Source organism: Cavia porcellus, unplaced genomic scaffold, assembly GCF_034190915.1.
Source record: "Cavia porcellus strain 051 isolate PalLab524CR breed Dunkin Hartley unplaced genomic scaffold, mCavPor4.1 scaffold_24, whole genome shotgun sequence".
Taxonomy (NCBI): Eukaryota; Metazoa; Chordata; class Mammalia; order Rodentia; family Caviidae; genus Cavia; species Cavia porcellus.
Window position 1 is genome coordinate 40,351,658 of NW_026947507.1, and position 14,936 is coordinate 40,366,593.

The following is a 14,936-nucleotide window of genomic DNA, read 5'->3' on the forward strand; positions in this document are numbered from 1 at the left end:
CTTGATAAACAAAATAACTTCTTAATTCTAATTATCAACTCTTATGTAGATGCCATTTTCTTAGTCTGTGCAACAGACTTAGAAAACGCAGTTAAAGCATTTCTGCCACCACAAGTCACTGTGTGACTCAGCTACAAGCCACCTCGACCCTTTTCCACAAGCACCGTTTTTACTTGAAATAACAGCTGACAAATTATGGCTCACTGCATGGTTACAGGCAGAGTTTTTTTTAAAATGAAACTTTCACTTCAAAGAAAACAACTGAAAGTATTTACTGCCAATGATCAGATGAGCTTTTAGGGAAAAACTGAAATGTATTCAAACTTGTATTTCCTGCCATCAGGCTGATGGACAATTGTTGTAGAACTTCAAGAAGTTCCTGATAAGATTGGTAAAAATACTAATAAACAGATTTTTGGTACTGTATGATGAAATATGTCAATACTTGAAATATCTGCTTAATTTGGAAAACAAGTATTTTTAAAATGACCAATGCCAGATGCCATAAAATCATGCCTTGATTTAAAGAAATCCACTCAAGTGCAAGGTAACACAATGGACTTTAATGTAACGGGATTTGAAAACAAATCCACTGATAGAGTTTCAGGTTCCACAATGCAACTAAACTTCAAGAAACTATTTTCAAGATTGTAGTACCAAAGAAGAATACCCAGTAACCTAACAGGGGCTGTTAAAAATCGTTGCCTGCCTTCCAAGTGAATGTCTGGATGATACAATTTCCTTCTTACACATCAACCAAAAAGATACACTACAACAGAGTGGATATAGACACAGAAATAAGAATCCAGCTGCCTTCTATCAAGCCAGAGAATAAAGAAATGTGCCAAAGTGCAAAATGATGTTACTCTTCTCACTCAATTATTGTTTTTGGAAAACAGCTTTTTTTCATTTAAAAAATTGTCTTTAGGTTAAATTGTCAAAGGTTTATTCTTGTTCCTTTGCATCGAGCTAGCACAGAGACATCTGAGTTCTTCGGTCCTAACATTTGCAGTGGATAACCCACACAAGCACACAAACCCAGGCTCAGAGGTCGAGGGTCCTGAGGACAAAGTGTCTGGGAAGCACAGGTGTTAGCACAGCCGAAAGGTGGCAAAGCCACGTCTGATCCTACTCCCACACTTGTGCTTTTGTCTTGGCAAAATGTTGTCTCCCTCCACCCCAGAAGTCTCATCACTATTAAAATGGGAAACAGAACTGGGACCTTAAAGCTTTCTTTTGCAATGGCTTTCCACAATAGTTTGGGTTTTTTAGTGTTTACATATAAGTCTCTTTAGTGTTTAGTATGAGTCTCTTGTCCTTAAAACTCTAGAATTCCATTAGGGATTCAAGATGATTTGGTGGGGGTGAGGTCTATAAAATAAAACTGAGCCAGAAGCAATGAACTAGAAGGTTTATATTGTATATAAAGACAGCCCAGACAGCTGGGAGATGTCCTTTATTAGGTTTCAAAAAACAGATTCTGATTATTTGGCTGCAGTCTTATTTGTTCTCCCTTTTGGGCTAAGTCTCAATTGTTGACGTTCTGTTTTGGGGGGCCGCTTTGCTGGGAGACATCCTCAGCAGGAAATCCTGCATGCCCCTCCGCAGCTGGGCATTCTCAGCCACCTCCCTCAGGCTCCTGTGGAGCTTCTCCATCTCCTTGTATTCACTCCTGACATCTGTGGAGAGAGCCCCAGTCATTCTCAGAACTGTCCAGGATTCCAGGACAAGAACCTGTCACTCGTCCCAGAAGACCAGTGAGGGATGCTGCTGAGAGGTCAGAGAGTCCTTGTTCTGTAAACCCCTGAATCAAACCAGCTATTCTCCCTCCATCCCAGGCATCTCTCAGCACGGGTCACCCTGTGCTGGGTGGAAGAGACACAGCACCTCACAGCTCTGCCCAGAGCCATCTCAGGCTCTCTCCTCTCCATTCCCTCTCCCCCTCCAGCCCTGCTCCAGGGAACTTGTTCTTTTCTGTGTGTCAGATTGTCACCCCATGATCTGCAATCTAGTATGTCCTCACCATGGTGCATCTCATGTGTCAACTTGTTCTGACCACAGCACCCAGCCAGATATGTGGTCAAAACTTAGGCTGTTCCTTAGTGGGTGAGATTTGCTTTCAAAACATCAGCTCTGGAGTAGAACAATTGTCTCCCTAGTGTGGTGGTCTTGTCCCATCAGCTGATGGCCTGAAGAGGACAAAGGCCGACCCTCTCCAGTGAAGGGGAAGTCCCCGGGATAGGGGTTTCAGCCTTCTCCACACCACAGGCACTTCCTTCTCTGCAGAGACCATGCTTGGGCTCTGGATACAGCCCTCTCTGGGGTCTTCAGGCTGCTCCCCTACCCCTTAGGTCTGAGATACATTGAGCTTCCACAATGGGGTGAGCAGTCCCATTGAGACCAGGCTCTTTCTACATCTGCACCCACACAGTGGGGTCTGTTTCCCTGGAGAGCCAGATCACTACAGTCCCTTGAAGGGACACTTCAGACTGACTGTGGAGTTGGCTCTAGCCATGCTTCTGAAAGCCCGAGTCTCTCTGGGCTCACCATGCCTTAAATAGTGACCCAGAAGAACACACCCTGAGCTCACACTGGGACCCCCCCTCCTGTCCCCTTATGACAGGAAGGGAGTTGGAACCAGGGTATTCTGTCTCGCTGGGCATCTGGAAGGCTGCCCTCCTGCTTGCTGCCTCCTCCATCCTGCCCACCTGCTCTTCAGGCTTCCTCAGTGTCCAGTGATGGGTAGCCCCTCCCCCACTGCTTTCCTCACCGGCTCACACTGGGTGACCTGGTGGAGCTCCTGGCAGGAAAGGGAGGGGCTGCCCACCACAGGGCACCTGCACCAGTGTGGCTTTCCCAGGGTGTCGTGGGTTTGTAGACACTTTCCCCACAACCACCAGAAATGGAGTTTGTCTGAAGGAGGCATCATTAAAAAAAAAAGTCTTTACAGAGACAGCAGGCCAGAATTGTGGATTGGAATTTGCCACTTTCTAGCTGGAAAACCTGAGCTTTTCTGACTACCCAGTCTGAGTATTTTTGCATCTGTAAAATAGAGTAATAGCCTTTGTCTCTGAGGGTTAATGTGAGAATTCCATGAGATCATAAAGTCAAAGTATGATGATTGATCTCTGCTGGGTGCTTAGCAAAGGGTTACTATCACCACCATCATCTCCACTTCTTACCTTGGAAATTCCTCCTATCTTGATTTCTTTGTATTTAGTAAGGAGCAGCCTCACCCTCGGTAGACCGCACCATCACCCTCATTTATACAAGTCTCCCATGGTTACCTGCAAGCTCCTTATAGAGACCATCTCCCTGGGATGACGCGAGGGCCAGCAGGGTGGCAATACTGCCCTTTGCCTTCTCCGTAATTCCATTCTACGGGACAAGGACATTCAGTCTGTTAGGGCGGCACAGCCCAGGGGAAGTGAGTCACATAAAAGGTACCTCACCCCACCCTCCAGCTGGAGGAGATGGAGAATCGGAGTTTCCAGAGTCCAAGTCCAGTCCACTTGGGAGCACATGGATAGCCCAGGGGTGCTCAGAGCAGCTTTTCTGTGGGCTCCTACTTTTGTGGGGGTCTTTCCCTCTGAGGCTGACCTGGGGAACAAGGAGCTAATGAGGGGCACCTGGAGGTATGTGGGCAAAAACAGGAGCTGGAGAGATGGAGAAAAAGCAGCTCTGGTCCCCTCCAGCTGTCTTCCCTGCACCTGGGCACTGAAGGGACGTCTGGTGGGCACCTGCTGCAATTGAGAAGTCTGATTCTTCTTCCCAATCACCTGAGAAGTGTTCTCTTGTTACTTGAATCCTCTCATCAACTAAAACCATTTTCTTCCCTCTGCTGTCTCCTGCCTCTTACTAGAAAACATAAGACTCCTCTCTCTGGCCTGGTAACTCCAGTTCTAAACCCAGATCTTCTGATTCCAAATTTTCATCCTTCTTCTTCAACACCAAGTCAAGAGTTGTGGCCTCACACTGGTGATTTAACTTCTGTAGGCCTCAACTTCCTTGACAGAGATCCATCGCTCCCAAAGCTCTGGTTCATGATGGTTCTGCAACTCAGCGAGAGCAAATCAATGAGCCACACAGCCGTGGAATACATCAGAGACCGATCGGGACCTTCAGCAGGTCATTCCATTCTTCACTTCACGAGAGCGTTAAATAAGAGGTCGTTGTTCAAACATTGTAAATCTTCAAACATTAAAGATGTATTAAAAGAAATTCTGCCCATTATTAAGAGCTCAAATGTTTTATTCAATGAAACAGTCACTGAAATTCTTTTTCTAATTTTGAAGAGTAGATCACACTAGGTCTGACCCCTTTGTAGCTACCTACATTTCTGTGAGGTAAGACACATTTGTGCACTAGTGGCTTCTTAGAGAAACTGTTTCCTTGAGTGACGTAGGATGTGACTTCTACATACTCAGGGGTGGTCTGCTCTGTAGAGGTTGGCCATTTCCTGCATGTAGACAGTAATAATCTATTAACCAACTGACCTTAAACTGTGCTAGGAAGTGAGAGAGCTGTTAGCCCACCCACAGGAAGGGTTCCTGCTTTGTTCTGGGAAGACAAACACTTTGTAAAATTGGGAGGGGCAGTTAGAAGCAGGTGAGACTGTTCCAGAAGGCTGGGGCAGCAATGGACCAACATGAACCCTGGCCAGTTCTGCCCCAGGTGGTTGGAGAGACGGGCAGCTTAGCTTCCACCAGGAGAGAAGAATTGGGAGTTTTGCGTGGTCGGGAGGGTACATAACACACCTGAGTTCTTTTTTCATCCTCTGCAGTTCCCTTCCATCTCTCTTTATGCCCTTCCTATTTACAAAAGAGCTGTCTCCCTTTTTCCTATTATCTGTCCTTTTGAAATGCTGTAATTTATTTATACTCTGGATTTCTCCTGTAAGAGAGTCTGTATGATAGTTAAGCTTATGTGCCTGGTTTATGTCACTTCACATCATGGTCTCAAAGTAATCCATTGTCCTACATTTGACTCAAATTTATCCTTCTTTATAGCAGGGTAGTATTCCAGTGTGTATATTTATTGATATTTCATGTAGATGAGTTATTTGTTTCATTAAAAAAAATATGCCTGGAGATCATGCTATGGTCAGCAATGCAGTATCCAGGTTTCCAGTCCCACCGTCTGGCTCTGTGTCTCATGGGTTCAAGACCAGTACCTCACCTCACAGGCTCCTGGGGTGAAATGAGCTAAGGCATGGGACGAGCTAGCTGGAGAGAGGTGGAGGGCTGTGTTCCAAAGCCCCAGCTTTGGAGGAAAGAGAGGAAACCTGATGCCAACACTCCAGGGGCCAAGAGGAAAGAGCTCCAAGCACTGAGCACTGGGGCAGAGGCCAGCCCTCGCATCCTGGGTGCAAGGCATCCAGCTGCCCTCTGGCCACTGGGCCACTTTGTGCATTGCTCCCTGCAGTCCCCTAGGAGCATCCCTAGGACCCAGACCCTGACTGTGGATGGCAAATACCTTCAGGAGCTGAAACTGGTGCTGCATCCTTTCCTGCGCCCTCTCGAACATTCCCTCGGCCACCTGCCGCTCCACCCCTCTTCTGATGATGTCCTTCATCCTCTCGCACGCCTTCTTGCCAGTGATCTGAGCTGCCTCTGGCAAAGGTGATGGACACAGTCACATTGCAGGAAGACTTGTTTAAAGATCGGTGACATCATAAAGAAAAGCAAGCAAGCAAAAATACATATCCACATGGACACACACGCATGCACACACACAAATGACAATCAATAATTTGACAACCATCATTCAGAGAACATCAGGAATGAATCGAGCAAAAGTTAACAAAATCATCCCAAAATGAAACCAAAACAGAGAGCCAGGTGTTGAGACACGGCAGAGAGAGGAGAGGCAGGTGTCCAGACAAGGGCTGGACAGCACAGCTGGGAAGCAGAGATAAATAGGACCTCTCAACCAGGCATGGTGGTGCACATCTGTAATCCCAGCACTTGGGGAAGCTGAGGCAGGTTAGAGTCCAGAGTGGGCAACTTAGTAATTTAACAAGAATCTGTCTCAAAACATGAAATAAAAAAGGACCGGGGACAATGTGAAGGCCCTGGCTAGGTTTGACCTCCAAGGACTCCCCCAACCCCAACACACACAACAGGTTTCTATGACATATCTAGATGACCCCTCAACGCCACATGTGCTCACAGGCAGAGTGACTGGATCATGGGCATCTGGCACCGGATTAGTCTGCTGCTGGATTAGCTGAGCGTGACCTTGGAAGGAGAAGCCTGACCAGAATCATCGGCTCCCTGTGGGAGGCTTGGAGGATGCCTATCCTTCCTACTCCCTCAAGCTCTGCTGCCGCTTAGCTGCCTGCCACAAGCTCTTCCTCTTTTGTGCTGCCGCCCTGCCTTAGAGCCAGCTGTCTTTGGACTGAAACCTCTACAAACTGTGAGCTAAATAAACCTTTCCTCCTTTAACTCGTGGGTATTGGGTATTTTGTTCCCCGCATTGAGAAAGTAACTGAAACACTTGCCGTGCCCTGCAGTTATCTGACTCAGTGTCTAGGCTGAGCATGTCTCAAGGATTTAGGACACCAGAGGACAGACCCATGGAGGAGGAGCAGCAGGGAAGAATGCCAGAGGAGCAACAGGAAGACCCCAGAGGAGAAGGAGGCACTGCCCCTGGCCTCACCTTCATAGCAGGGCTTCAGGTCATTTTGGACAGAGCTAGTGACAGACTCGTAGATCTTCCTCTTCTTTCTGAGGATATAGCCTTCCAAGCCTCCTAGGATGGCACTTATCTGAGGAGTCACATTAACACAAACCATTTGTGACAGTTCCTTGAACGGGAGGGGAGAGGTCACGTGTGCCTGTGTGCAGCTGCCCCCACCTCTTGCATAGCTGTCTGTCTGAAAGTCACCTCAACTCTCAGCTCAGCTGTGAGCCCCTCGTAGGCAAGAGCTCTGACTTAAGCATCTTCATGCCAGACATGGTGATACATACCTGCAGCATTCAGGAGGCTGAGGCAAGAGAATCACCACAAGTTTGAGGCCAGTCTGGGATACCTAGTGAGTTCAAGGCCACCTGAGCAACATATCAAGGCCCTGTCTCAACAAACTCCATAGTGCCTGCCCTCAGCACACTAAACATGCACACAGTTAAACCCGGCACCGGCAGCACCAGGCACCCGGAACAGGCTCTCTTTGGGAGACCTGAGTGGTGTCAGCCATAGCCCTAGTATTGCCAGTAATTCTGGAGTGACCCTGGGAGAAAGTGATAAAAGTCAGCATCAAAGTGAAAAGCAAACAAGAGGAGATGGGAGGGGACAATCCTAGATTTAAAAAGGCCAAAGGGAAATGAATGAGTTATGACTTCTTGTCTGTGGAGTGTAGGTATACAAATTGTTTGAGGGGAACAAATTGTGTAAATCTGAATACATTCTGTTTCAGCTGTTTGAGACAGGGTCTCACTACACCACTCGGGCTGACCTTGAACGCACAGGCTGGCCTCTAGCTTGTAATTCAAAACTAACAAGTAATTTGCAAAAATAATGCCTGACTTCCTTAAGCTCGGTGGCTTTGAATTCTACTTCATCACACAGCAAAAATCATAGAGAGGCTGATGGCAATGGTGCAGGTTGGTCAGGATTCACCGAAGGGTTCTTCCTGGGAACTGAGTGAACTTCTCACCTTGTGTACACCTCCATTCTTCACTGTGAAATAAAGCCCTCTCCATGTCCTACATTCCTGTGGCCTCCTCCGAGGAGCATCAAGACCCTGGACTCCCCAGGGGTGCATGTGCGGAGAGCCAGGCGACCTTCAATCCTGCCTGGGGAGCCCTGGCTTCTCAACTTCCCCAACCTCTTTACAGTAGGAACCTACCTCCTGGATTATGAAGGATTTTCTGTAACCATCGTATTTCCAACCGTTTCTCATCCCTATTTCTGTCATTTTCTCCTGCAGGGACTGCTTGAAAGCTTCTATGTGAGGCATCAGGGCCAAGCTCAGGGTGTTCTCAGTCCTACAGGAAAAGCAATATGAAAGGGGAGGAGGCAAAAGTGGCTATTGTGGCGCTGAGACAGGCGTTGTGCTGGTGTTCTTTCATGCATTTTAAAGAGCAGAGTACTGGAACCTAACAGTGATCCAATTCCTGTGCTGGGCCACACCCACACAGTGTGATAATGCCCATTTTACAGATGAAAAAATTTGAGGTTCAAAGAGAATGACACATGTGTCCATGGCCACACAGCTGGCCAAAGGCAGAGCCAGGGCTCAACGCCACCCTCCCCACAAAGCTCACTGTCTTTCCACTCCCAAAGTATCCCCACTTTGGGGAGGGACCAGAGCTGCACCTACAAAGACAGTAAGATTTGAGGAATGAAAAGAAAGGGGAGTCATTCTCTGCGGGATAATACAGTGAAGCAAGTTTCACAGCACCCTAGGAGGGACACATACAGGTCACTGAGCACAGGGCCAGCTTCAAATCTTTGCTCTGAAGGACCCTGGCAATTCTTCCAGATCTTGATTTGTTCATACTTAAAAAGACAGAGCCACTTCATGGCGACTGGGAACATCCCACAGGGTAATATATGTGAGTCAGCCATGGTGGGGCAAGGCGTAACTGAGGAGGCAAGAGGGCTGTGAATTAGAGTCCCCCTGGGCCACTTAGCAAGATGCTAAACAATAAAACAATAAAAAGGATGCAAAGTGCTGAGAACGTAGCTTAGTGGTAGAATACTCTAGGTTCAATACCCTATCCCAATGATGGCGGACCTTCCAGAGCCTGAGTGCCTGAATGCAACCCAAATCCACTTATTAATCATAAAGCGCCAATGTGGCAATTAAACCTGATGCTCAGCTGCTGGGGCGAGGTTGAGGCGACTTAGCTCACAGACCGACAGAGAGGGCTCTGTGTGCTCACCGCGGCACGTGTGCCATGGGTTCACCATCACTGCCCCATACTGAAAAAATAAACAAACACATGCAGGTGCTCAGCACAGTGTCCCTGACAGCCCCACTAGCCAGGCAGGCTCCGGCAAAGGGCTGATACCACTGGGCACAAGGCAGTGACAGTGGGAAAGGGAAGGGGGAGGCAGGTACTATGTGTTGATTGCCCGTAGAAGGAATTTGGTGTTTATGCCACGGATTGGTCCAGGAGGGTGGGGTGGATGAAGGTGGAAGTCGTGGTCCCAGATAAGTTTAAGGGAAGGTGGGGGAGGAGGTTTGGAGAAAGACACCAAGGTGGGGGAAGGGCTCAGCAGCAGCAGGTGGCTGTGCAGGTGACAAGACCAAAGAGCTTGGGGATTAGGAGGACCTCTGTCTATATGTGGAGGAAGGAGCTAGAGCTCAGGAATGGGGGCATCAAGTAGACACCCCATCCCCAGCTCGGAGTGGTCAGCCTCAGCGAGCCACTTCTGTTTGCATTCAGAGAAGGTTCCAAAGGCCACGTGTGTGCTTAACTCCATGCTCTCCAATCAAAATACCCTGTCCCGGGCTCAGGTCCCTAAGAACATTTATCCCCTGCTGCACATAGGAGATATTTGAAAAATAATAGCAATCATAACGTTAGTCCAAGGCAGTACCTCATTCTATACGCCAAATCACCACGGGACATTTTTAAAGCAAACCGAGAAGGCTTTTGTGTTTTGCCAAGACTAAGCTTTCCTCCTTGAGTTACAAGCTACTCTTTACACTCCCAGATCCAAAGTGTAAATCTTAAAACTGATCCCCTGGCTTGGCGTTCTTCAAACGTTTGTTCACCATGCAAGATCTTCTTTACCTAAAAATGGCTCCAAAGACAGGGTCAATCTGGTCGTAAATGGGCTGGGCAATGGCTTCGTTCAAGTTGATTCTGGCCAGAGTCCTAGAGGCATAGATGCCATTTTTCAAGCACACAGCTTTCAGAGTCTGGTGAAAACCTTGGTTTCCTCTGCTCCTCTAGAAAAGTAAACAGTGAGTTAGCAGAGTTAGGAGGCATGGTGCAGAAAGCCAGGGGAGCAGTTTGCATTGCCTCTGGCCAAAGGCCATTATGGAGAATCAAAAGAAGGAGTAGAAACCACAAGGTCTGCTGCAACCTGCCGCTAAGCTAGGTAGGGAAGAGCACAGTCATGTCTCCACATGTAGGCTGGGAACCCCTGCCTGGGGCTGCCACAGTGACCTGGACTCACTCCCACCACAACTCTTCCCATACACTTTTCCATTTGTCAGTTCACCCCTGTGTTGAGCTTTGATGCCAGCCCACTGGCTTGCTGAGATTAGGGATAATGTTCCACCCACCCTGATCCACAAATACTCGATAAGTATGAAATGAAGAAAGAAGTGAAGTGAGCTATGACCCAACAGTACTTACATCTTAGATTTCCTAAGGATAGCCCCTAGTTTTATATGCTTTTTTTTTTGCTGTGTGGTGAAGCACAATTGTTCACATTGTAGCTTGATTTGATTTGATTGTCTTAGTGATATTTTTCCTCCAGGGAAATAAATTCACAAACTAGAGGAAAAATGTTATAGTCAGGGCTATGAGAAATATTAACCAGTTTTAGCCAGAAAGTGCACATTAGTAAGAATAAAACTGTTTGCTAAAATTTTAATAGGAGGCTTTGCGATCTTTAATCAAGAATATGTCTTAAGAGAGTATATGTTAAGAGAATAGCTGCGGGCTGGGGATTTAGCTCAGTGGCATAAGTGCCTGCCTTGCAAGGAGGCAGTCGTGAGTTCGATCTCCGGTACTGATAAAAAAGAAAAAGGCAAAAAAAAAAAAAAAAAAAAAAAAAGAGAGAGAGAGAATAGCTGCATAGTAGGATGCAACTGGTATAATTCTCTCCCTCTCCCTCACTCTATGTAATATTACAACATAGGCACACCCCCAAATTACTGTAAGTATATTTCAAAAAGTCCTTTTAATAGTCTTCTAATATATTATCTAGAAAAATAATTCATTTGATCATTCTCTTATTTTTAGAAATTTAAGTTATTTAGGTTATTTTATTATGTTAGTGCTATGGTTTACAATTAGATGTCCCCCCAAGGTCTCAGGCACTCAGAGGTGGGGCATTGGGAGCTGATTGGATCATGGGGTTGTGATACTTGGCAGTGGATCAGTCCACTTTTGAGTTTATAGGTAAATGATGGGAGTCAAAGCTGAGCTGGATGAGGTGGGTCACTGCGAGTGTGGCCCGGAAGGGTTTATCTCCCACCCTCTTCCCTTGATCTCTCTGCTTCCAGATGCCAGGCCACGAGCTGTTTCTCTTCTGCACTTCCACCCTGCCTTGGAGTCAGCTGACTGTGATCTAAAATCTCTGCAAATTGTAAGTTAAAATAAATCTTTCCTCCTTAGAATCATAAGCACCTGGTATTATGTCTCAGCGACAGAGAAGTAGCTAAAACAGTTAAGAGATGATGTTAGTATATAAATGTCTGCTCATCTTTCTGATCACAAAGGAAATGTTGTTTATGAGATAGGAGCACCTTACACATGCTGTAGTCACAGAGGGAATAAAAGAGTGGGTGGGAGAGGGGACAGCTGTAGTAGGGGTCTGCGGGTAGCTGAGATTCCTTCCTTCCAAAAGCAAACAGCCCCAAGGGGCATCTCGTCTCTGCCTTTGTCTTCTCCACACACCTGCAGCCTTTCACTACTGTGGTCTGGTTCTTCTACCATAGGAAGAAGGGCTCACTTTGCTGTCACTACAAAACAAATTCACCCATGTGTAGTGATACAGTGACTTAAAACAACAGTGAAGGTTTATAACCCTCAGATTCCTTGGCCTGCAATTTAGGGGTGGCTTGGCTGGCCTGGGGCACCTCATGAGGTTCAGCCAATGTGGCTGGGCTTCCCATCATCTGAATGGGGCTGGAGGATCTGCTCCCCATAATCATGGCTGGCAAGGCAGGGCTGGCTTTGCACCCACGTGGGATGACCCAGCCCCTCTTCACACAGCCAGCAGCTCCCCAGCAGCTCCCCAGCTTGACTTCAGCACACGGAGCCTGACCTACCCTGAGCAAGTGTCCCAAAGGATCACGGTGGAGGCTTCAGTGGCCTGTGGTGACATAGCTCAGAAGCCACACACTGCCCACTCTGCAGCGCTCTCCTGGAGACCATGCAGAAGGAAAACCCACAGGCAAGACCCAGGAGGTGAGGACACTGAGGGGGAGACAGGTCATCTAGGAGGCTGCCCACCACTGTCACTGACGCACACCTTCAATGGCCAAGCCCAGTCATTTTCCTTGATCCCTTGGGAGCATCTGATGACATCCTTCTTAACAAACCTTCCTGCCTTGGTTTTCTTTTTGGGAAAAAAATTCAAGTGACAGGTTAAGCCCCCTGCGGCTCCCAGCTATGTGTTGTTGTCAGAATGCGACCCATTCCTCTGCCTACCAAACGCCACCAACCTTTCCCTGGCAATTGGCCTTTCTAAATAATAATACAGGGGTTGCCATCCAGCGTTGTTGTGAGGATTAAATAAAGTCAGGTACAGCGTCCACACCAGAGTGGATGACACTGTCCAGCACTCCTTGCTTTCCGTGGGCATTAGAGGTTGACTTCTATCCCCCAAAGTTTATATGTTGAAGTCCTAACCCCAAAGGTGCCTATATTGGACATGGGACATCTGGGAAATAATTAGGATTATGTGAGGTCACAAAGGTGGGCCGTGATTCGCTAGGATTGGGGTCCTCATAGGGAGAGGAGAGTGTACACACATGAGAGAAAAGGCTGTCACCTGCAAGCCAAGGATTGAGGTCACAGGAGAAACCATCCCTGTGGATGTGTGCTCTTGCCTTCCATCCCCAAAACTGAAAAAGTAAAAGTCAGTCATTTAAGCCTCATTTAAGTCTCTGGAAACTCTTTTCTCTTCTCTTTGTCTTAGATTAATTCATTTACATTTGCTTCTCTCAAAAATCCCATATGACTGATTAAGAAATAAAATAATTTGTACACCAAGGGTATGCTTTTATCATGTGTATACTAATCACATCAAAGTTAATGCTACAGGATCTGTGGCGTACGTACTTAGCACCCATTCTATGGAACAGAAAACCAAGAGGTTTCAGTGGGCTTAAGGCCTCAGGTGGTTCAGTGCGTGGCTCAAGGCTCTGCAGTGGCCATTTGGGGCTGGTGATTTCCCTGGGACCCTAAATCCCAGCTCTGTCTCACCCTTGTTCTGGCCCCCAAGGTGCACCGGTGAACACCTCCCACCTGTGCTTTTAACAACCTCATAAGAAGCAACAAGAGAGTAAAACAGGAGCTTGGGGGTCTGGCTGAGGGTCACTCACCACAAGGCACGCCCCAAGGAGGCGTCGATAGGAAGCCCTGGCCACCAGGACTCCTTCCTGCAGAGGCCGCTCCACAAGTGCAAAGCACTGCTCCATGGCCCTCTCCAGCAGCGCCGTCTTCTCCTCCACGAATCTCCGCAGGCTGCTCAAGTGCAAGTGTTCGTTCTAGGGACAAGGGCCGGAAGAACATCAGGCTGGGCTTTCCCCAAAGATGCCTGCTCCTCAATTTCTGCCTCTTTTCTACTTGTCACCAACACAAGCCTTGGCTCAAGGTTGTCACCTACTTAGTCTTCTCCTCATTGTCCCCATAATGTGGCCCTCCATGAAGCAATCTCCTTAGGTTTTAGGGGACTTAAAGATAGCACAAGAGATGCCCACTGCCATTTCTTTGGGTGTAAATTCCACTAGCTTAGGTGGGGAAGTAACTGTCTGACAGAATTCTCCAAGGACATCTGAGCAGACAAACATTTAAGGTGCTTTGACTGCACATAAAGCAGCTTTTGAGGATAATACTTCTCAGACTTTAATGAATCACCTGGGGAACTTAGAATCCAGGGAGTGTGGATTCTACACTTCTGGCAGCTCCCCAGGTGAGGTGAGCTCCTGCGCCTTGACCACACTTGGACCAGCAAAGCCACAGACCACAAAAATAAGGCCCTGATCTTTTCTTCACTTAGGAATCAGGGAGAAAAATACAGGCACGAATCACCAGCAGTGTTTCAAGCAGCAATGGCTGGCAACAAGGCAGTGGTAAGATGTGAGTGCCCAGGCGGGTGTGTAACAGGCTGCACCACTGAGGTTCTCATACGATCATGACACCAGCCAAGTGTGCATTTCTTGGAACATGTCCCTGTCCTTAAGCAGTGCACAAAAAGTGCGAAAAAGTAACCACCAAGAACAATGTTGGCCCTTTGCTTCCAGGTAGCAATCGTATAGGGCTGGGATAACCTTGGGGGACTCCACAGAGCCCTCAAGTAGCCCCTCCTGGGCCACTGTTGCTCTGTGGGCCCTGCAAGTCCTCCCAGGTGGCTGTCCCTGCACTTGCTGCTGTCCCTAGGTGCCCCTGTACCTCTGAACTGTGGTTCCTGCTTCCAGCCCTTCAAGGCAGAGCTCCAAAGTCACTGCTTTCCTGACTCCCCAGAGAGCCCGTCCATCCCTTTGACAAGTCACACCCACTCTACCTGTCTCCTTCCCTGGATGAGGGCCTTGCAGAAGGGGCAAACAGGCGTTCAGATTATCTCAGGGCCCAGTGCAGGGCAAGGGCATGGACATGCGTGCATGGCACGCAAGGGTGAGAAACTGCTAGACCACACTGGCATTTAAAGCCATTCCAAACAGACAGGAAGAGCTCTGGAGCCGGTGTGCAGCCTCAGATGGCGGCTGACCTGCTCTGCTTCTCCGCTGCGTCATCATTAAACCTGGGCTGAAGGAAGCCGACAAAACCTTGACCTCTGCCATTCTACAAGTCCCCGGATTTTGCTTCTGGCACACTGTGGGGGGTTTTCTAGTTTTCTTCCAATAAGAATTTTGTGAGCCATATTTCCCCCCTGAATTCTTGTTTGGTTCTTTTGGATTTATGGTGTCACTGGTGACCAACATGAAGAAAAAAAGTGATTAACAGGAAAGACTCTCCTGGGTCTCTCTCTGTAAACCCCTATTGAAAAAAGAAAAGGATGGTAACAGAGGAGGAGCTGAGTAT

General features: G+C 47.8%; 1 protein-coding gene across 4 annotated transcripts in view; it reads right to left on the reverse strand.

The window, feature by feature from the left end:
* Window positions 1-1,438: 1,438 nt before the first annotated feature.
* Nuggc (nuclear GTPase, germinal center associated) overlaps window positions 1,439-14,936 on the reverse strand; it is a 44,639-nt gene continuing 31,141 nt past the window's right edge. For 3 of the 4 annotated variants that reach the window (XM_063234921.1, XM_063234922.1, XM_023561522.2), the window contains 7 exons: window positions 13,238-13,402; window positions 9,747-9,904; window positions 7,850-7,988; window positions 6,661-6,769; window positions 5,476-5,612; window positions 3,288-3,378; window positions 1,439-1,679 (listed from right to left, as the gene is read on the reverse strand). In XM_063234921.1, the coding sequence (XP_063090991.1) occupies window positions 1,522-1,679; window positions 3,288-3,378; window positions 5,476-5,612; window positions 6,661-6,769; window positions 7,850-7,988; window positions 9,747-9,904; window positions 13,238-13,402 (957 nt within the window). In that variant the 3' untranslated portion in view covers window positions 1,439-1,521. The other variant, XM_063234923.1, reaches the window with a different exon arrangement.